This window comes from Ahaetulla prasina, chromosome 4 (genome assembly GCF_028640845.1).
Source record: "Ahaetulla prasina isolate Xishuangbanna chromosome 4, ASM2864084v1, whole genome shotgun sequence".
Lineage (NCBI taxonomy): Eukaryota > Metazoa > Chordata > Lepidosauria > Squamata > Colubridae > Ahaetulla > Ahaetulla prasina.
In genome coordinates, this window is record NC_080542.1 from 150,762,608 (window position 1) to 150,784,340 (window position 21,733).

General features: G+C 41.6%; 1 protein-coding gene across 2 annotated transcripts; it reads right to left on the reverse strand.

The window, feature by feature from the left end:
* Positions 1-2,473: 2,473 nt before the first annotated feature.
* ABCF2 (ATP binding cassette subfamily F member 2) lies at positions 2,474-11,847 on the reverse strand. 2 transcript variants are annotated; one of them, XM_058179334.1, is made up of 14 exons: positions 11,605-11,845; positions 11,308-11,520; positions 11,025-11,207; positions 10,760-10,931; positions 10,566-10,661; positions 10,365-10,467; positions 10,120-10,215; positions 9,902-10,021; positions 9,711-9,800; positions 9,517-9,627; positions 9,351-9,413; positions 9,041-9,169; positions 8,068-8,271; positions 2,474-2,761 (listed from the first exon to the last, which is right to left on the reverse strand). In XM_058179334.1, exons 1-14 carry the CDS (start codon positions 11,759-11,761, stop codon positions 2,621-2,623), a joined length of 1,878 nt encoding a protein of 625 aa, XP_058035317.1. In that variant the 5' UTR covers positions 11,762-11,845; the 3' UTR covers positions 2,474-2,620. The 2 variants fall into 2 exon arrangements, with proteins under 2 accessions (XP_058035317.1, XP_058035316.1); XM_058179333.1 differs by having other exon boundaries at positions 11,308-11,847.
* Positions 11,848-21,733: the final 9,886 nt, after the last annotated feature.

Below are 21,733 nucleotides of genomic sequence, written 5' to 3' on the forward strand. Positions count from 1 at the left end.
AGGAGAGAAGCAACCTAGAACAATCGGAAGACCAGGAGTGGCCTCCAGAAGTTGATGGTTTATTTATCACATTTCTATATTGCCCTTCTCCGAAGACTCAGGGCGGTTTACAGCCAAGATAAAATCGCACAGAAACAAACGTTAAGAACACTATTAAAAATCTAATTCAAAATTGGCCCAATTGGTTGAAAGAACGGGGGTTACTCTGAGGGCTCTCTAGCAGGATATGGCCACACACACCCTTCCTTAGGGTAAGGGGGCCAAAGCAAGGCTCCCGTTGTTCAGCATAGGTAGTCCTCGACTTACGACCACAATTCCGTTGCTGAGCGAGAAATTTGTTCTGTGAGTTTTGCCCCGTCGTGCGACTTTCCTCACCGCATTTGGTCAGTAAGCAAATCTGGCTTCCTCCATTGATTCTGCCGGTCGGCAGGTCTCAAAAGGGGGATAATGTGACGTCGGAACACTGAGGACCGCTGTAAATCTGAGTCAGTTGTCAAGCATGGCTGTGGGGATGTGGCAGAGGTCATAAAGTGTGGAAAATGGTCCTTTTTCTCCCAGCACCGTTATAACTTCGGTCACTAAATGAATTGTTATAAGTCAAGGACTACCTATACTAAGGTGTACAGTGGTTAGGTTTTTATTTGCCACAATTCACTAGTTTCGCAGCTGTTTTCCCCCATGTTCAACTCAACTGACATAAGTCTGGTTTACATGCAGGGGGAAGGGGGGGCTAGCAAGTGACATCCCCCCCCCCCACTATGATAACGCAGTTCCGCCATGCTGGGAGACAGAAGCCTGGTCCCCGTCCCAGCCTGAGACAGGGAAGGCAGCTTGGTGAGCTGGGGGCTCCCTCTCAGTCCAACCCACTGTACAAGAGTGGGGGGAGAGGGATCCTTCGGAAAAAAGGCAGAACAGAAGTCAAACGAATAAATATTCATGCTTAGGGCAGGACGAGAAGCAACGGATGGGAAAGTAAGCAAGGAGAGAAGCAACTTGGAATTGAGGAGAAACTTCCTAACAAGGACAATTGACCAGCGGAACAGCTTGCCACCAAAAGTTGTAGCTGCTTCATCCCTGGAGGTTTTGAAAGAGACTGGACAGCCACTTGTCTCAAATTGTATATGGTTTCCTGCTTGAGCAGGAGGTTGGACTAGATGGCCTCCAAGGTCCCTTCCAGCTCTATTCCAATTCTGGTTCTGCCTCAAAGCGAGAATGTGTGCAAGGATGAAGCCACCGGTTTGGGGCTGCTATGAGGGCCAAAGAGGGAGGTTATTTGAAGGCCCAGGTCCAGTGGGTATCGTCAGGTAAGGGCATCATGCTGGAAAGGTGTTTTTGGAGACCAAAGTCTGTAGTGTGTAGTTGGGCCACCTTTGCAAAGGGATTGGGGCCGACCGATGGTGGAGAGCTGGCTCAGGCCTCGAGGTCTCAATAGCTCCACAGACCCCAAAGGCTGGCTGGGGCAGGCTGTCCCTGCTTCCGATGACCAAGCAAGGATATTTCTGCTAGGTACTCCAAAAATGGTACTGGCCATTGCAACCACCGGATGAGCTTGTGCGTGTTTGGGGGCGCCCAGCCCTGTGAGCTGCATCAGAGGCTGATTATGGAGAGACCCCCCAAACCCCTGCAGCTGTAGAGCCCAACGTGAAAACGGACCCTCTTGGGAGCGGCCACATTCAAAACCGGCCCTCATCTGTATGGAGGGTGAGCTCCCCTTTTGCTCCTGGATGGAACCCCCTTTATTTCAGGAAGAACTGGCTGAGGGGAGGCCACAAGGACCACCCCAGGATAGGTCCCAGCCAAAACGGGGGCCCTCCCCATGCTCTTCACCCCATTGTATGGGAGTGGATGGGATCAGCCGCCAACTCTGGACTTTTGAGGCTATTGGGAAAAAGGGGGGGCTGCTCCAGCCACCCCCATCCAACTCAGTAATGGTATTCACTTACCTTTGCTACCAGTTCGGAAATGTGAGTGTGCACGTCACCTCTCCCAATGTGCGGAGCGCGTCCGTGATGACATCCGGCCAGGTGTGCGGAGCTTCCTGCCCCCACCAGTTTGCCTGAACTGGGTAGAATCCCGCCACTGGCCCAACCTCAGCAATTTTTAAGATGGATGGGCTTCAATTCTCCCATCACCCCCAGCAGCCCTTCCACACACCCTGTTCCTCTCGTGGAGAAGGGGAACCATGTGCCACCGCCTGCTGGGCAGCTACAGATCCTGTCACCGAGGAAACGGATCCACCCTGGTGGAAGGGCAGACCAAATCTGGACAGCCAAAGCCCCACATCGCCCTGCCCCCTCCCCCCAAAAGAAGCAGGCGAAAGCATGAAGCTCCCCTCTCTTTATTGGCTGATACTTCTCAGGCAGGAATGCAATTACACTAATAAATAATCATGAAAAAGAAATGGAGGCTCTGGAGTGGTGGATCTGAAGCAGGAAGCCAGTTTTTTGCGGTCCCCGCCAAGGCTGCAGGCAGCGGCAGAAAGAAGCTGAGGGGAGGCCGGATGCAGCAGGAGGGAGGCAACCTTGCCCACCTTCCCTTGGGGAGGCTGGTACCAGGGTCCCAGGGAGCAGAGCGGGCTGCCCCCAACCCCATTCCCTCCTGGGGGGCAGAGGGGTGCTGCTCAAACGTTGTGCATCTTCTTGGTGAGTTGAGGCTCTTCGTCCACCAGCATCTTGGACTTGAGATGCTCCTTATAAGAAAGGATGTCTCCAGGCCACTTGGTGATGGTCTTCTTCTCACATACCCAGATCTCCTGGGCCACCTGGGGGAAAAGAGGGGAGGAGGCCTCTGTGAGGGTTGGGGAAAGGAAGATGGGAAGGAGGAAGAAGGGGAAGGGAAGGGGGTGGAAAAAGAGGAAGCTGGCAAGAATAGCTAACACCCTAGGCTGAAGATCCAGATAGATCTTGATAGACTTGAACCCTGGGCCCTATCTAATAAAATGAAATTCAACACAGAGAAAAGTAAGGTCCTATACTTATGTAAGAAAAACCAAAAGTACACATATAAAAGGGGGGAAACCAGACTTAACAGCAGTGACTGTGAGAGGGATCTTGGAGGCTTAGTGGACAACCAGCTAAATATGAGCCAGCAGTGTGCAGCGGCAGCCAAAAAAGCCAATGCAATCTTAAATTGCATTAACAGAGGGATACAATCAAGATCAAGGGAGGTAGCATATGAATAATAAATACAGAAATAGATTGCAGAAAAAGCGAAAGGAATTAGAAGAGGAAATTAAAAGGAAAGAGCAGTTATTGGTATGTAATCCAGGAGATAGTAAAATAAAAGAGTCAATATATTAAGAGGTCAATTTAATATGTTAATGGCAGATCAGTGGCAACTAATTTACAATATGCAAAGCATAACTTGTTTAATAATGCTAACAAACCTGGAAGGTGGTTAGCATATTTATTAAGAAAGAAACAGAAACAACGTATAATTGATAAAATAGAATATAGAGGTAAGGAAGTATATCAGCAAAACTTGATTAAAAAAGCCTTTTTGAATATTATAATAGTTATATGCTAGAGATGTGATTAATGATAAAGATATAGATAGATATTTACAAGACCAAGGTATCTTAGAAATTACAGCAGATCAAAGGGAAGAGTTGAACCAATTTATTACTTCAGAGGAAATAGTGTTTGCAATTAAGCAGCTTAAAGCGAATAAAGCACCAGGTACAGATGGTTTGACAACTACTTATTATAAAAATTTACAAAATGAGATGATTGAACCACTTAAGGAGTTATTTAATAGAATACAAAGGGGAGGAGAAGCTCCTCCCTCATGGAGGACAGCTTTTATTTCATTAATACCTAAAGAAGATCGAGATGGTGTTAAACCAGAGAATTATAGGCCAATATCACTTTTAAATACTGATTATAAGATATTTGCTAAGATATTAGCAAATAGATTGATGCCACTGATGACTCAAATAATACACAATGATCAAACAGGATTTATCAAGGGGAGGCAGACGAGATATGAGACAAATTGTAAATTTACTTGAATATTTGGAAAGAAACAGCCAGGTCTCAGCAGCACTCTTCTTTTTGGACGCGGAAAAAGCTTTTGAGAGATTGGATTGGCAGTTTTTGTTTAAAGTAATAGAAAAAATGCAATTTGGGGATTATTTTATTCAAGCAATTAAGGCTATATATCGAAAGCAAACAGCACAAATAATAGTAAATGGTGGATTAACAGAATCCTTCAAGATTGAGAAAGGGACTAGACAAGGATGTCCCTTGTCACCGTTATTATTAATTTTAACTTTGGAAATATTATTCAGCAATATACGTGGTTTAGATCGAATAAAAGAATTAGAATTAAAAATCAACATTATAAGTTAAGAGCGTTTGCAAATGACCTGGTTGTTACTTTATCTCAACCAATACATTCAGCCGTATATCTAAAGGAGACAATTGATCAGTATAGTAAGGTATCTGGGTTTAAAGTGAATCAACAGAAGATAAAAATGATAATTAAAAATATGAATACACATCAGAAAGAAGAACTAGAAAGAATAACTGGATATGAAGTAGTTAAAAAGATCAAATATCTAGGAGTATATATTACAGCATCGAATGTAAAATTATATAAAAATAACTATGAGGTATTGTGGGGAAAAGTAATTAAAGAAATGGAGAATTGGAAGAAGTTACAATTATCATTGTTGGGAAGAGTGGCAGCTATAAAAATGAATGTTTTGCCTAGATTTTTATTTTTGTTTCAAATGATTCCAATATCGAAGAAAGATGCAAATTTACAGGAACGGCAAAAAGGGATTAGTAATTTTGTATGGAACGGTAAAAAACCGAGAATAAAGTTAAAAATAATGCAAGACATTAGGGAAAGAGGAGGTTTAAAAATGACTAATTTGAAATTGTATTATGATGCAGTTGCTTTATCTTTAATTTCTGATTGGATTAATTTAACAGAGGAAAGGGTTTTGAATATAGAAGGTTATGGTTTGTTAGATGGTTGGCATGCATATGTATTATATGACAAAAAATTTGATAAGATATTTAAGAAAAATATGGTTAGAAGTGCTTTGTTGAGGGTTTGGAAAAAATATCAATCTAAGTTAGATGGTAAGATACCAATATGGGCTATACCCAGACATATTATAGAGAATATAAATATATTACAAAAAATGGAGATTATTACTTACAAAGAGCTTTTGATTATGGAAGAGGGGGAATTACAATTAAAATCTAGGGAGAAATTGAGGGATGAAGGGAGAAACTATACGTGGTTCCAGTATGGACAATTGTAATCTAGATGGAAAATAGATCAGAAAATTGGTATTAGGCAAAGTGATAACTTGGTAAAACAAATAAAAGATCAAGGTCAACAGCATATAAAGAGATTATATAACATATTGGTAGAAATTGATTCAGAAATAGAGTTGGTTAAAGATTATATGGTAAGATGGGCACAAAATTTTCAACAACCTATAATGTTAGAAACATTGGAAAAAATTTGGGTGAGGAATGTTAAATTCATGCAAGCACAAAATTTAAGAGAAAATTTTTATAAAATGTTTTATAGATGGCACTAAGATCCGAAAAAACTGTCGTGTATATATCCAAATGTGAAAGCAAAATGTTGGAGAGGTGATTGTGAGGATGCTACTTATTATCATATATGGTGGACTTGCAAAAAAGTTAAAGCTTTTTGGACTAAAATATGGTGGATTATGCAGAATATTTTGAAAAAGAAGATCAAGTTTGTTCCACGGTTCTTTTTATTAGGAATAATTCCCGATTGCACTGTTATAGAGACAAAATTGATTTTGAATTTAATAACTGCTGCAAGACTATTGATTGCACAATATTGGAAAAAAGAAGACTTACCTACAATTGGAGAACGGATTAGTAAAGTATCAAATTTAGCAGAAATGGCAAAAATTTCTGCCTACTTGAAAGACTATACACAAGAAAAATATATTTTGGAATGGAAAAAGTGGATCAATTATATTCAAATAAGTATCAGATTAAAAAATACCAATTAGTTTTTGAGTGAAACTAGGATTTGCTATGTATTAGAGTTTAAGAAAGAAAGGAATTGATAGTGTGATGGTGTGAAATGGATTATGTTTTATGTTATATTTTAGATTATGTTTGTTAGATACTATACCCTGTATTCTGTTCTGGGAAGTCTCGGGGGGGGGGAGGAGGGAGGGGAAATGTGGGGGGAAGGGGGAAGATTATAAATTGATTGATTGCCATTGTACAGGAATAATGGTAGAATTAAATAAATTGGAATGGTGTAAAGTCGGGGCTGCTCGGTAGCCACTCTGGAAGGGAAAGGGTAAGGAGAGAGAAGGAAGAAAGTAGGTAGGCAGGTAGGTAGGAAAGAAGGGAGGGGGAAGAAAGGATAGGAGGAGAAGGAGGAGAAGGAGGAGGGGAAGATAGAGGGTTAGAAAGGATGGAAGGGAGAAGTGGGAAGGAGGAGGGGAAGGAGGAAAGTGAGGAGGAGGATGGTGGGGAAAGTAGAAGAAGGATGAGAAGGGTAGAAAAGATTAAGGAAGGGAGTGGCGACCGAGCAGGCCCGATTGAGCATAATTTGAGTATAGGATCGGTTGTTGGATAAGTGATTGTACTGTACACTGGTCAAATTGTTGGAATTATTATGGAAAATAAAAAACTTTTTTTAAAAAAGCCCTACTAAGACCACACCTAGAGTACTGCATCCAGTTTTGGTCACCACACTATAAAAAAGATGTGGAGACTCCAGAAAGAGTGCAGAGAAGAGCAACCAGGATGATGAGGGGACTGGAGGCTAAATCATATGAAGAACGGTTACGTGAACTGGGTGTGGCTAGTCTAGTGAAGAGAAGGACCAGGGGAGACACGATAGCCATCTTCCGATACTTGAGGGGCTGCCAGAGAGAGAAAGGGGTCAAGCTGTTTTCCAAAGCACCGGAAGGCCAGACAAGGAATACTGGGTGGTTGCCTTTGAAAGTTTCCTTTGGAAGTCGTGGGAGCTTCATCACTTGAGACTTTCAAGAAAAGATTGGATTGCCATTTGTCAGAAATGGTGTAGGGTCTCCTGCTTGAACGGGGGATAGGGGTTGGACTAGATGACCTATAAGGTCCCTTCCAATGTTAATCTGTTAAAGGAGGAGGAGGAAGAAGGGGGGAAGAGCCGGAAAAAGAGGAGGAGGAGGAAGAGGGAGGAGAAACAGAAGAAAAGGAGGGGGATAAAGACAGAAGGAAGAGGAGGGAGGAAGGGGGAGGAGATACAAAACATCTCTGCCTAGCAAGGATGCCAAGGGCCACACACACACACACACACACACGTACGCACACCCCGGTCTCTGTCCGTCAAAGCTGGACAAGCTGCCACCTTCAGTATGGGAGCGATATTCACACTGAGGCTAAGCCAAGGTTTCCTTAACCAGGTTCAAACCTGGCTATACAATCATGGCTGGCAAATCTGATTTGTTGTGCGAAGGAGACACCTGCATTTATTGTAAAACCCCCAATGGGACCTTGGCGTCGTCCTACATTGGTGGGAAGGTCTCCAGGGGCCCTTCGCCTTGCCAGGAGAAGCTCCGAAAGTTTTCACTTTACACACAAGGAATTCCAACTCCTTAAAAACTGTTACAGGGTGGGGTGGGGGTGGCCCCGTTTGAGCAGCCACAAAGGGCAATTTGGTTGTTAAGCAAAGGGGTTGCTAAACACGGTCAGAGTTTCTGATCTTACTTCAGACTGTCAGTATGTGAGGACTACCCCTATTCTATACCAGAGGTCCCCAACCTGTAGGCCGTGGTGTAGCGACAGGCTGGGAGGGCATTGGAACTGGGTCAAGGCAACGGCCGTTGAGCTTGGGGACATTTGCTGAACCATCCACGATTATGGCCACACCTTTCCTGGAAATGGTTTGCCGGGATCGGCTTCCCGGGACCCCCTTCCTGTGTCCCCAAGGGCTGAATTTGCACCCAGAAGACCCCTGGAGCAACTCTTCCTTTGCCAATAACGGCACGCCAGGGGGGATGAGATGCGTCGTAGGAGGAGGATCTCCCACGACCCCCCCTCTCTAGGCAGCCCCCCAGGGACGCACCTGCTGGATGAGGCGGAAGTCATGGCTGACCAGCATCATGCCCCCTTCGAAGTCGTTGATGGCGTCGGCCAGGGCGTCGATGGTCTCAATGTCCAGGTGGTTGGTGGGCTCATCCAGGAAGAGCATGTGGGGGTTCTGCCACGCCAGCCACGCGAAGCACACGCGGCACTTCTGACCATCGGACAGGTTCCGGATGGGGCTGACCTGCCAAGGGGGAAACAAGGCCCCATCTCACCACACGGAGGAAGACAGCCAGCTTCCAGGAGGGAAAGGCCACCGATTGGGTCAGAAGCCATCCTTCTCCAGCTGCCACTGCCCATCGGGGAAAATCATAACGTTCCAAGATCCAGGCAGGAGAGGCCAAAGGAAAAATTCTGGGTTGGCCAGAGGAGCTTTGCAGAGAACCAGTCAGTTTGTTAAACAGCCTCTCAAGGTAACATTAACAGAGTTGGAAGGGACCTTGGAGGTCATCTAGTCCAACCCCCTGCTCACAAAGGAAACCTATACTAGGGATTCAAATCGCTGATCTTTCTGATTGATAAGCTCAGCGTCTTAGCCACTGAGCCACTTAGTTCGTGGAAGCCTGGCTGAGTGTGGCTGGGAAGGAACCCCAGGCTGTGGGTTGCGATCCACAGGAACCAAGTTAAACGGGGAACCAAAGGAGGGGAGGTGGAGGCCTGCCTTCCCCGAGTTGCCTTGTGGGAAAAACAGGGGATATAAATTGAATAAACCAACAAAACTGCTTGTTTTGAGACTGACATGGCTGCTGCTTCCATCCCCAGATCCTGCCCTCCCCCCACCTCCCCAAGAGGGTAGGATCTGTGGCTGGAAGCCTGCCTGTCACCGATGGAGCCAAGTGGGACATCCAGGCCTGCTCAGCACCTTCCTTCCAGGCTGAGGGGAGACCCCACCTGGCATTCCCCCCAACCCCCACTCCCTAGGCAGAACGGACGGAAGCCACCTCCCCCCACACCTGCTGCTTCCCAGTCAGCCCGTAGCGGCCGATGATCTTCCGCATCTCCTCCTTCTCCTTGATCTCGGGGTAACACCTCAGCATGTACTCCAGCGGAGAGAGATCCAGGTCCAGCTGCTCTTGCAGGTGCTGGGGTGGGGAGAGGGCCCTGTTAGAATAAGAGGCTTCCCTTCCCCCACCTCTGAATAGCCTATCCTGGGGGTCTCTACAGCACGAGGCCTGGCTACCAGGAACGGGAGAGTCCCTAATACCATCACCCAGAGTGACCCTCCAAACCCAGAAGGGCCTCCTGGGAGCACCCCAACTCCACCTGGTGGTAGCGGCCTATCTTGACGTGCGAGTGCTTCCGGATCATGCCATCCGTCGGGAGCAGCTGGAAAGGAAGAGGCAGTTGAAGTGGCTGTAGAAAGGAAGAGCTCGGCCACCCACCAGAAACACCGCAGGGTATGTGTGTGTGTGTGGAGGGGGGTAATTACCTCTCCGGTAAGGAGTTTGAGCAGCGTGGACTTCCCGGCCCCGTTGGGCCCCACCAAAGCCACCCGCGTGTCCAGGTCAATGCCAAATTCCAGGTTGTTGTAGATCCAGTGCTGGAGAGAAGCCATCAAGAGAGGCTCGCTATCCTGTCTTTCCTCCTCTTCCTCTTCCTCCTCCCTCTCTTCCACCAACTCACCCCATCTTTGCTGTAGCGGAAGCTCACATTCTGCACCATGATGACAGGAGGCGGGATCTTTCCACAGGAGGGGAAGTAGAAGGAGAGGGTCTGGGGAGACAGGAAGAGGAGGAGGAGCACGGCCATCTTGGCACTTCTTTCCTTTTGCATTTGGGGCTGTCCAGACCCCTATCCCGCCCGCTAACCCTAACCTTATCGTTGATGACGCGTTCGGTCAGTCCAGAGGCCATCATCTTTTGGAGGGTCTTTTCTTTGCTCTGAGCCTGGCGGGCTAACTTGGCGCTGCCATGTCCGAAGCGGGCGATGTAATTCTACAAGGAGGCAAAAGTTTGAGGGGCCAGACGCCACCAGGGCAGAGCCCGGACGAACCCCAAAAGTCCTGCACCTTGGAAGAAGCCAGGCCGGTTACCTTCATGTGGGTGATCTGATCTTGCTCCCAGTGGAACCGTTTCATCTGGTTCTCCTCCAGTTCCACTCGGGTCTTGACGTATTGATCGTAGTTGCCCTGCAGGGAGGAAGACGTGAGGGAGGGGGGGTGAAGTGTGTCCTGCGACCGAAAACAGGCCCCTCCTCCCTGCCCTTTCGCGAGGGCAATGCTTGGGATAAGGAAGAGCCAGCCGGGCATGAGTCTGCCCCACCCCACCCCTTCCTTACTGTGTAGTATTTGAGTTTGCGGTTGTGCAGGTGGATGATGTTGGTGCAGACGCCATTCAGGAAGTCCTGGGAATGCGAGATCAGGACCAGAATGCGCTTGAACCTGCAACAAGAAAGCCATAGGCTACCTCGTCCCCCGGCCGAAGCATCCTCCCCTCCTCCAAAATGGCAAATCCCACCCACCGGAATTCCCCAGCTCACGTTTTCAGCTCTTCCTCCAGCCAGACGCAGGCATCCAGGTCGAGGTGGTTGGTGGGCTCGTCCAGCAGCAGCATGAAGGGCCGGATGAAGAGGGCCCTACAGAGAAAGTCCCGTCAGGGAAACGGGAAAGAGGGAGAGGAAGGCCAGCCGGGGCTTCCCGGAGTGTGGGAGGGGGCACCTGGCACCAAACCCACCTGGCAAGTGCCACCCGCATCCGCCAGCCACCGCTGAAGTCTTTCAGGCTCTTCCTCTGCATGGCAGGGGTGAAGCCCAGGCCATGCAGGATGCGGGAGGCTCGTGCCTCCGCCTTGTCGGCGTCCAGCTCCTCCAGTCGCTCATACAGCTCCATCAGCTTCTCGCATTCGGCTGCGGGGAGAGGAGGAGGAAGGGCACTGTGAGTCAAGAGTCCGGGGGCTCTGGCCCCTCCAAAGAGCCCACTGACTGAGCCCCGAGCCTTACCGTCCTCGTGAGCCAGGCGCTCGGCCTCCCGCTCCAGCATGGCCCGCTCGGTGTCCACCTCCATCACGCACTGCAGCGGCGTCTTCTCGCTGGGCGGCATCTCCCGTGTCAGGTGGTAGATGTCGATATGCTCCGGGATGGGCACCTCCCGCTTCCCGATGGCCGACAGCAGCATGGACTTGCCTACAGGCACAGAGAGAGAGAGAGAAGCGGGAGCAGTTGCTGCAGCAGCCCCAGCCCCGGTCCCAGCGCACCCCTTGGTTTCGCGGCCAGGGAGACTCACCAGTGCCGTTGAGGCCAATGAGGCCGTAGCGGCGGCCGGAGTTGAGCTCCAGCCGGGTGTCGCTGAGCAACTCCTGGCCGTGGAAGGTGAGCGAGAGGCTGATCACGTGGACGTCGGTGCTGTTGGGGTGCGAGGCCAGGGCCCCCGTCACCGCCCGGGCGGCCGCCTTCTTCAGCTCAAAGGCCTCCAGCGCTCTCGAAGCCTCGTCCAGCTCTGCCGGGAGAAGCCACGGCTCAGCCATCCCATCGCCGCTCCCTCCCTCCCTTCCCCCACCCCCACCTCTCCCTCCCTCCCTACCGGGCTCTTCCGGGCGCCCGTTGGCCTCCCCTCCTCCGCCTCCCTCGTCCTCCTCGCCGGGCCCCCTGCCGAGCCTGGGCCTGCTCTTGCCGGCCTCCTTCCTGCGGGCCGCCTCCTTCTTCTTGGCCGCCTTCTTCTTGGCCAGGTCGGACGGCATCGCGGCAACGGCGGCGGCTTCTCCTTCTTCCGATCCGGCTTCCTGCCTGCCCTCCCTCGGCGGAACAGCTGCGGCCGCGTGCGCCCGCCCCGCCCACGCCACCTCGCCGCCCAATCCCCGTGCGAAACGTCACCCGCCGCCGGGGGAGGGTCCCGCCTGAGGCCGGCCGGGAGAGAAGAGCCCCGCTCTCGCGAGAAGTACGTAGGGAACGAGAGGAGGCCACGGAGTAGGCTGGGAAATAGAGTCCGGCCCCAGGAGAGCGAGGAGGGAGTGTGCATGCGGGCTGCATGTTGGGGCTGCTGCGAGCCTCCAGTGGGGGGGGGGGTCCAGCCCCGCCCCGCTCCGCCCCGCCCCTCGGCGAGGGACCGCCACCCGCCCGCCTAGGTTGGACACCCACACTTGCCCCCAACACTCGTATCCCCGCCTCCTTCCTCCCCTTCGCTCCGGACTTTATTTTTTATTTTATTTTATTTTGTCCCGACAGTATACATAAGCATCAACATAAGACAATAACACATCATATAAGCATATATATAAGCAAAAGTATGCAATTACTATATTAATTTGATACAACGAAAGGAAACAATAGGACAGGAGCGGTAGGCCCAATCTTTTTTGGACAAAACTTTTAGGATTGTGGGAAGAGACAACAGAGTCAGGTAAAGTATTCCAAGCACTGATGATTCTGTTACAGAAGTCATATTTTCTGCAATCTAGATTAAAGCGGTTGACATTAAGTTTAAATCTATTAGTTGCTCTAGTATTATTGCAATTAAAGCTTTATCTCAACCTACAAATTCAGCCATTTAATTAAAGGAGATAATTGATCAGTATGGTTGTTGGGAATCACTATGGCAATGGTCAGATAATTTTGCTTTGCATTAGCCATATAATCTCTTAGATAAACAACATAAACTTGTAGATGTAGATTCTTCTAAGAATTGGATCATGTACAAGTAAAAGTAGCAAGCAGACAAAGTTTCCATTGTATGTGTATTTCTGCATACCCTGTTCCTACCACATAACCATAACTGTGATGTTTCCATGTCTCGCTACATTTGAGCATTCCGTAGAAATGTATCCACACTTGCTGTTGGCTTAAAATATAACTACAAAGCCTGTCCGAAACACGGACATGATAAAACTGCTTTGCACAAAATATTCATCTTGCTCAGCTGTGCATAACCATATTGTACAATATGCAACTGTACCAAAGACAATAAGCAGAAACAAGAGCCACCTCATGGTAAAACTCCTCCCAAAATTTGAGCTTTCTAAATCATAGGCTTGTGTATGCTTGCAGTCACGTGTTCACATGTTAATATGCTAATATAACCTCCCTTTCTGAATCCATAATAATCTTAATAAAGGTTGTCTATAGTTATGTGAGGATGACTTGTTTTATCCGTCTGTGATTGCCCGATCTCTGGAGGCTGGGGAGAAAAGCCACATATGGTAAAATATCTGGATTTAAAATAAATCAACAATACAAAGATGATAACTAAAAATATGAATATACAACAAAAAGAAGAATTAGAAAGGGTAACTGGATATGAAATAGTAAAGAAGATTAAATATTTAGGAGTATATATTACAGCTTCGAATGTGAAATTATATAAAAATAATTATAAAGTATTATGGCAGAAAGTAATTAAAGAAATGGAGAATTGGAAGAAGTTACAATTATCTTTGTTGGGAAGAATAGCAACAATAAAAATGAATGCTTTGCCTAGGTTTCTATTTTTGTTCCAAATGATACCAGTACTTAAAAAGGATGCAAACTTACAGGAATGGCAAAAAGGGATTAGTAATTTTGTTTGGATGGGTAAAAATCCGAGAATAAAGTTAAAAATAATGCAAGATATACATGAAAGAGGGGGTTTAAAAATGCCTAATTTGAAATTGTATTATGAAGCAGTTGTTCTCTCATTAATTAGTGACTGGTTTAATCTAACAAAGCAAAGAATCTTGAATATAGAAGGTTATGATTTGTTAGATGGATGGCATGCCTATTTATTATATGACAAGAAAGTGGATAGATTTTTAAAAGCCATATTCTTAGAAATAAGAATAAGGTGTGGAAGAAATATCAATACAAGTTAGATTATAAGATTCCAATACGGGCAATTCCTGGACATATAATAGAGAATATAAATATAGAACAAAAACTGGTTACCTATAAGGAACTTCTTATTGTAGAAAAGGGTGAATTACAATTAAAATCTTTAAATAAAATGAGAGAAGAAGGGATAAATTATACATGGTTTCAGTATGGACAGTTACAAGCCAGATGGAGAATAGACCAGAAAATGGGTATTATGCAAAACGAGGAAAATTTGGTAAAACAAATTAGAGATTAAAGTCAATTGCATATTAAGAGGTTGTATAATGTATTGATAGAAATAGATTTAGAAATGGAATTAGTTAAGGATTGTCTGATAAAATGGGCGCAAAACATTCAGCAACCTATAATAAATTTAAATTTAAATAATAATAATGTTGGAAATGTGGGGGAAAAATTGGGTTAGAAATATTAAATTTACACAAGCACAAAATTTAAGACAAAATTTTTATAAAATGTTTTATAGATGGCATTTAGACCCTAAAAAATTGGCATGTATGTATCCGAATATGCAAGCTAAATGTTGGAGATGTGATTGTGAGGATGCTACTTATTATCATGTATGGTGGACTTGTAAGAAAATCAAAGCATTTTGGATAAAAATTTGGTGGATTATGCAGAATATTCTTAAAAAGAAGATAAAATTTGTGGCTAATGCAGTCTATTATTAACAGCAGCTGCCTGCAATTACTGCAGGTTCTAGTTCCACCAGGCCCAAGGTTGACTCAGCCTTCCATCCTTTATAAGGTAGGTAAAATAAGGACCCAGATTGTTGGGGGCAATAAGTTGACTTTGTATATAAATATACAAATAAAATGAAGACTATTGCTAACATAGTGTAAGCTGCCCTGAGTCTTGAAGGATATATTAAAATAAAAATAAAAAAGTTTCTTTTTATTGGGATGATTCTGAATGTGGTAATAGAGACTAAATTGATTTTTTAATAACAGCTGCAAGATTGGTTGAATATTGGAAAAACGAATTGCTTCAATTGAAGAATGGATACTTAAGTATAGAACTTGGCAGAAATTTTAAATTTCTGGTATTTGAATATTCTAAAGAAAGATATATTTGTTGTTAGTTGCAAAGTATAAAATGTCCGACCCAGCAAAAATATGGACAACATTCCTCAGGCCTTCCTGTCCTCTACCATCCTCATGCTTCTGCTTCAGTGACTCCATCCAACCCTGGATTCTCTGTCATCCCTTCTTCTTTTGCCTCAATCTTTCCAGCATTAGCTCTCTCTCAGTGAGTCCTTCTTTCTCATTAGGTGGCCAAAGTATTTCAGTTTCATCTTCAGGATCTGGCCTTCTAAAAGCAGTCAGGGTTGATCTCTAGAACTGACTTGTTTGTTTGCCTTGCAGTCAAGGGACTGAGGAGTCTTCCAGCACCAGAGTTCAAAGGCCTCAATTCTCAGCCTTTCTTATGGTCCAACCTTCACAGCCATACATTGCAACTGGGAAAACCATAGCTTTGACTATCTTTTGTTGGCAGGTGATGTCTCTGCTTTTAGTAGGCTGTCTAGATTTGCCATAGCTTTCCTCCCAGGAGCAAGCGTCTTTTAATTTCTTGGCTGCAGTCCCCATCTGCGGTGATCTTGGAGCCCAGGAAAATAAAATCTGTCACTACCTCCATTTCTTCACCATCTATCTGCCAGGAATTGAAAGGACGGATGCCATGATTTTAGTTTTCTTAATGTTGAGTTTCAAGCCAACTTTGCACTCTCCTCCTTCACCGCATCAAGAGACTCTTTAGTTCCTCTTCGCTTTCTGCCATTAGAGTGGTATCATCTGCATATCTGAGGTTGTTGATATTTCTTCCGGCAATCTTAATTCCAATTTTGATTCATCTAGCCCACCTTTCTCATGATGTGTTCTGCATATAAGTTAAATAGGCAGGGTGATAGTATACAGCCTTGCGGACTCCTTTCCCAATTTTGAACCAATCAGTGGTTCCGTGTCCAGTTCTCACTGTTGCTTCTTGGCCTGCATATAGGTTTATCAAGAGACAAATAAGATGGTCTGGTAGACCCATCTTGTTAAGAACTTGCCACAATTTGTTGTGATCCACACAATCAAAGGCTTTAGCATAGTTAATGAAGCAGAAGTAGATGTTTTCTGGAACTCCTAGCTTTCTCCATGATCCAGCGTATGTTGGCAATTTGATCTCTAGTTCCTCTGCCTCTGAAATCCTGCCTGTACTTCTGGTAGTTCTCTCATTAAAATAGTTTTACAACAATTAAATTTTTCCCTCCCCCTCCTCTTGGACTTTGGAGCAAACTGAGTATAGTTCCTTAAACAAAACATTCCTTACATTAAATTTTAAAATCTAACACAATTATATCTTTCTCTCACATAACCTGACTTCTTCCATTAAAATCAAAATAACATCCTTCATTCAAAAGCAATGAAATTTTTAATCTGATATCTATTTTGAATATAATCAATCCAGTTCTTCCATTCATTTAAATATTTTCTTGAGTACTGTCTTTCAGAAGGCTGAGATTTTAGCCATCTCAGCCAAATTGGAAACTTTCAATATCCATTCTTCTATTGTGGGTAATTCTTTTTCTTCCAATATTGTCCAATCAACAGTCTTCTGCTGTTATTAAGTTCAAAATCAACTTAGTCTCAATCACTGTACAGTCGTTGTTATTCCCAAAAGGAAAAATTATTAGGAACTTTATCTTCTTCTTCAAAACATTCTGCATAATCCACCAGATTCTTATCCAGAAAGACTTAATTTTCTTACAAGTCCACCATACATGAAAATATGTAGCATCATCACAATTACATCTCCAACATTTCATATCTGGATACATATGATAATTTCTTAGGATCTAAATGCCATCTATAAAACATCTTATAAAAATTTTTCCCTTAAATTCTCGCTTGTAAATTTAACATTTCTAACAAATTTTTCCCATGTTTCCAACATTATTGGTTCTTGAATATTCTGTGCCCATTTTATCATACAATCCTTTATTAAATCTCTTTCAGAATCTATTTCTATCAACACAGTATACAATCTCTTTATATGCCCCTGAGTTTGATTTCTAATTTGTTTAACCAAATTTTCTTCATTTTGAATGATACCAATTTTCTGATCTTCTTTCCATCTAGCCTTTAACTGTCCATATTGAAACCAAGTATAATTCCTCCTTCTTCTTTTAATGTCCAAAGATTTTAATTGTAAATTTCCTCTCATTGTATAAAAGATCTTTATAAGTAATCATTTCTTGTTCCTGTTCTATATTTATATTCTCTACTGTGCCAGGACATGATATAGAATTTTGTAATTTGTTAATAATATTTTTCCAGACGCATGAGAAATTCTCAACACATGATTCTTAAAAGCTTTATCTACTTTCTTATCATACAATAAATATGCATGCCAACCATATAATAAATCATAACCTTCTATATTCAAAATCCTTTCCTCCGTCAAATTAAACCAATCACTTAAAGAAGAACAACTGCTTCATAATACAATTTTAAATTAGGCATTTTAATCCTCCTCTTTCCGTATCTTGCATTATTTTCATTTTGACTCTCTTTTCCTTCCCATATAAATTTATTAATTCCAATCTGCCATTCATCCAAATTTTATCTTTCTTAATTATTGGTATCATCTGAAACAAGAACAAAATTTAGGCAAAACATTCATTTTATATTCTCTAACAAAGATAATTGTAATTTTTCCAGTATTCATTTCCTTCTGAATTTTCCATAACACATCATAATTATTCTTATACAATTTCCATTTGATGAGTAAGAAAGACTCTAAATATTTAACCTTTTTACAATTTCAAAATCCTGTTATTTCCTCTAGTTTTCTTTCTGGTTCTTAATCATATTTTGGTTAACACTTTTGTTTTATTTTGATTCACTTTAAACCCTGAGACCCTTCCATATTGATTAATTACTTCCAACAAATATACACTGAATTTATAGGCTGAGTCAACATAACAACCAAATCATCTGCAAATGCTCTGACTTTATATTCATGTCTTCTAATCTACCTCTATCTCCCTTAACTCTCTTATCTTATCCAATAAAGGTTCCAAAGATAAAATAAACAATAAAGGTGATAAAGGACATGCCTTGTTCCTTTCAATTTTAAAACTATCTGTCAAACTACCATTAATTATTATCTGAGCTGTTTGCTCTCCATAAATTGCCCTATATTATTATAAAACCATTTCCAAATTGCATTTTGTCTGTTAATTTAAATAAAATTCCCAATGCAACGATCAAAAGCTTTCTCTGCATCCAAAAATATAACGCTGCGGAATCTGATTTCTTTTCCAAATATTCCAATAAATTCACTATCTGCCTAATTATTCCTCATTTGTCTCCCTTTTAAAACCAGACTGGTCAGTATGAATCCTTTGTTGTACAATTTCCATTAACCTATTTGCCATTATTTTTGCAAAATCTTATAATCATTATTCAAGAGGTGGTCTATAATTCAGGCTTAGTACAATCCTGATCCTCTTTTGGTATCAATGAAATAAAAGTAGTCCTCCATGATGGTGGTACTCCTCCTCCTCAATATCTGATTAAATAACTCCATAAGTGGACCAACTATCTCATCCTGTAACTTTTTAATATATTGCTGTAAGTCCATCTGTGCCGGGGTTTCCTATTTTGCTTTATTACAAATAATTTCTCAAGTTATAGGCGATTCAACTCTTCCCTTTGTTCATTAGTTAAACCTTTAACCTTATATTCTTTCAAATATTTATCAATATCCATATTCAATATTGTATCTCTGGTATAAATTTGTATAATATTCCAAGAAAGCTTTTTAATTTTATCCTGTTGAAATCGCCTTTACCCTTGTATTCAATTCTTCAATAAATCGTGCTTTCTGTCTTTTCCTTAACATATAAAACCACCTCCCTGATTTATTGGCATTACAAAAGTATTATGTTTAGCATATTGTATATTGTTGCCACCTGATCTGCCATTAACATATTAAATTGACTCTGTAATCTTTATCGCCTCAATAGTTTTTAAATCATGTGGATTATGTACCAATAATTGTTGTTTCCTCTAATTTCTCTTCTAAATCTATGTTTTTGTATTTCTCCTCTGTCTACTATTAATGTATCAATTTCCTCTCATTGTATGAAAGATCTTTATAAGTAATCATTTCTTGTTCCTGTTCTATATTTATATTCTCTACTGCGTGCTGAGGACTTGCCCATATAGGAATTTTATAATTTAACTTATAATATTTTTTCCAGACACGCAGAAGAGAAATTCTCAACACATGATTCTTAAAAGCTTTATCTACTTTCTTATCATACAATAAATATGCATGCCAACCATATAATAAATCATAACCTTCTATATTCAAAATCCTTTCCTCCGTCAAATTAAACCAATCACTTATTACCGAAAGAACAACTGCTTCATAATACAGTTTTAAATTAGGCATTTTTAATCCTCCTCTTCCCGTGTATCTTGCATTATTTTCATTTTGACTCGCTTTTTCCTTCCCATATAAATTTATTAATTCCAATCTGCCATTCATCCAAATTTTATCTTTCTTAATTATTGGTATCATCTGAAACAGAACAAAATTTAGGCAAAACATTCATTTTATAGCTGCTATTCTCCAACAAAGATAATTGTAATTTTTCCAGTATTCATTTCCTTCTGAATTTTTTTTCCATAACACATCATAATTATTCTTATACAATTTCCATTTGATGATGTAAGAAAGACTCCTAAATATTTAACCTTTTTACAATTTCAAATCCTGTTATTTCCTCTAGTTTTCTTTCTGGTTCTTAATCATATTTTTGGTTACACTTTTTATTTTGATTCACTTTAAACCTGAGACCTTCCATATTGATTAAACAAATACTGAATTTATAGGCTGAGTCAACATAACAATCATCTGCAAATGCTCTGACTTTATATTCATCTTCTAATTCTAATACCTCTATCTCTTAACTCTCTTATCTTATCCAATAAAGGTTCCAAAGATATAAACAATAAGGTGATAAAGGACACCTGTTTCAATTTAAAACTATCTGTCAAACTACCAATTATTATCTGAGCTGTTTTAAATAAATTCTAAGTATTAGATAAAACCATTTCCAAATTGCATTTTGTCTGTTAATTTAAATAAAATTCCCAATGCAACGATCAAAAGCTTTCTCTGCATCCAAAAATATAAATGCGGAATCTGATTTCTTTTCCAAATATTCCAATATATTCACTATCTGCCTAACATTATTCCTCATTTGTCTCCCTTTTATAAAACCAGACTGGTCAGTGTGAATCCTTTGTTGTACAATTTCCATTAACCTATTTGCCATTATTTTTAAAAATCTTATAATCATTATTCAAGATGGTCTATAATTCCCAGGCTTAGTACAATCCTGATCCTCTTTTGGTATCAATGAAATAAAAGTAGTCCTCCATGATGGTGGTACTCCTCCTCCCTCAATATCTGATTAAATAACTCCATAAGTGGACCAACTATCTCATCCTGTAATTTTTATAATATATTGCTGTAAGTCCATCTGTTCGGGTTTCCCTATTTTTAATTGCTTTATCAAATAATTTCTCAAGTTATAATTCAACTCTTCCCTTTGTTCATTAGTTAAACCTTTAACCTTATATTCTTTCAAATATTTAATATCCATATTCAATATTGTATCTCTGGCATATAAATTTGTATAATATTCCAAGAAAGCTTTTTAATTTTATCCTGTTGAAATTACTTTACCCTTGTATTCAATTCTTCAATAGATACGTGCTCTGTCTTTTCCTTAACATATAAAGCCACCTTGATTTTTACAAAAGTATTATGTTTATATTGTATTGGTGCCACCTGATCTGCCATTAACATATTAAATTGACTCTGTAATATCTTTATGCCTCAATAGTTTTTAAATCATGTGGATTATGTACCAATAATTGTTGTTTCTCTGAATTTCCTCTTCTAAATTGCTTTTTTTTTGTATTTTCTTTCTCTACTATTAATGTATATCAATTTCCTCTCATAAAGGCCTTGCCATCCACCATTTCTATCAGTTCCTTTCAAATTATAATCAAAAATTCTTTCATTTGTTTTTACATTGATTTACATTATCCTCATATCTAAACAAATTTTCATTTATTCTCCATGATCTTCTTACCTTCATATTGCAACTCCATCCATACGGACTATGATCAGTTAAACACCTTGGAAATATCTTTTTTTCTAACCCTAGAAAGCAAGTCATTGTAATTAATATAAAATCAATACGTGAAAAGATTGATGCCTATCCGAAAAATAAGTAATCTCTATCTCAAAATTCTGCCTTCTCCATATATCTTTCTCAAAATCTTCCATCAAATCAAAAAAGATTTAGCAATTTTGCATGAGAATTTTCTTAGAAAGAGTTCTTTTATCTTTTATCCATTACACCATTCAATTAATATAATAAATGTTTTATAGTCCCAAAAGTCAATTTTCATGTAACAATTATAAAATTTTTCTTGTTGTTGATTAGGTGCATATATACCAATCAAAGTGTCTTTTTCCTTCTAAAATCAATTCAATAGATATATCTTCCTTGAATATCCGTTTCAATTAATTTACTTGATATATTTTTCTTCAAATATATAACTATACCATTTTCTTATTGAAGAAACAAAATGTTTACCTAATTTGAATTAATCAGATATTTCTGATCATTTTATATGTGTCTCTTGCAAACATATCACATCATTTTTAAATTGTTTCAAATAATGAATATTTTTCTTCTTTTCTGTGCTGAATTTAAACCATTAACATTCCATGTCAAAATTTGTTGCCATCTCTGGCCTCTTGAAGCTTTGCAGCTG

Excerpts from the sequence above, each read along its gene's own strand:
- ABCF2 (XM_058179333.1), bottom strand. The coding sequence starts at position 11,761 with ATGCCGTCCGACCTGGCCAAGAAGAAGGCGGCCAAGAAGAAGGAGGCG. Across the intron at positions 10,216-10,364 it reads GCAAACTCAAATACTACACA|GGCAACTACGATCAATACGT; the intron begins GTAAGGAAGGGG and ends TCCTCCCTGCAG. Across the intron at positions 8,272-9,040 it reads GGCTGACTGGGAAGCAGCAG|GTCAGCCCCATCCGGAACCT; the intron begins GTGTGGGGGGAG and ends CCCCCTTGGCAG.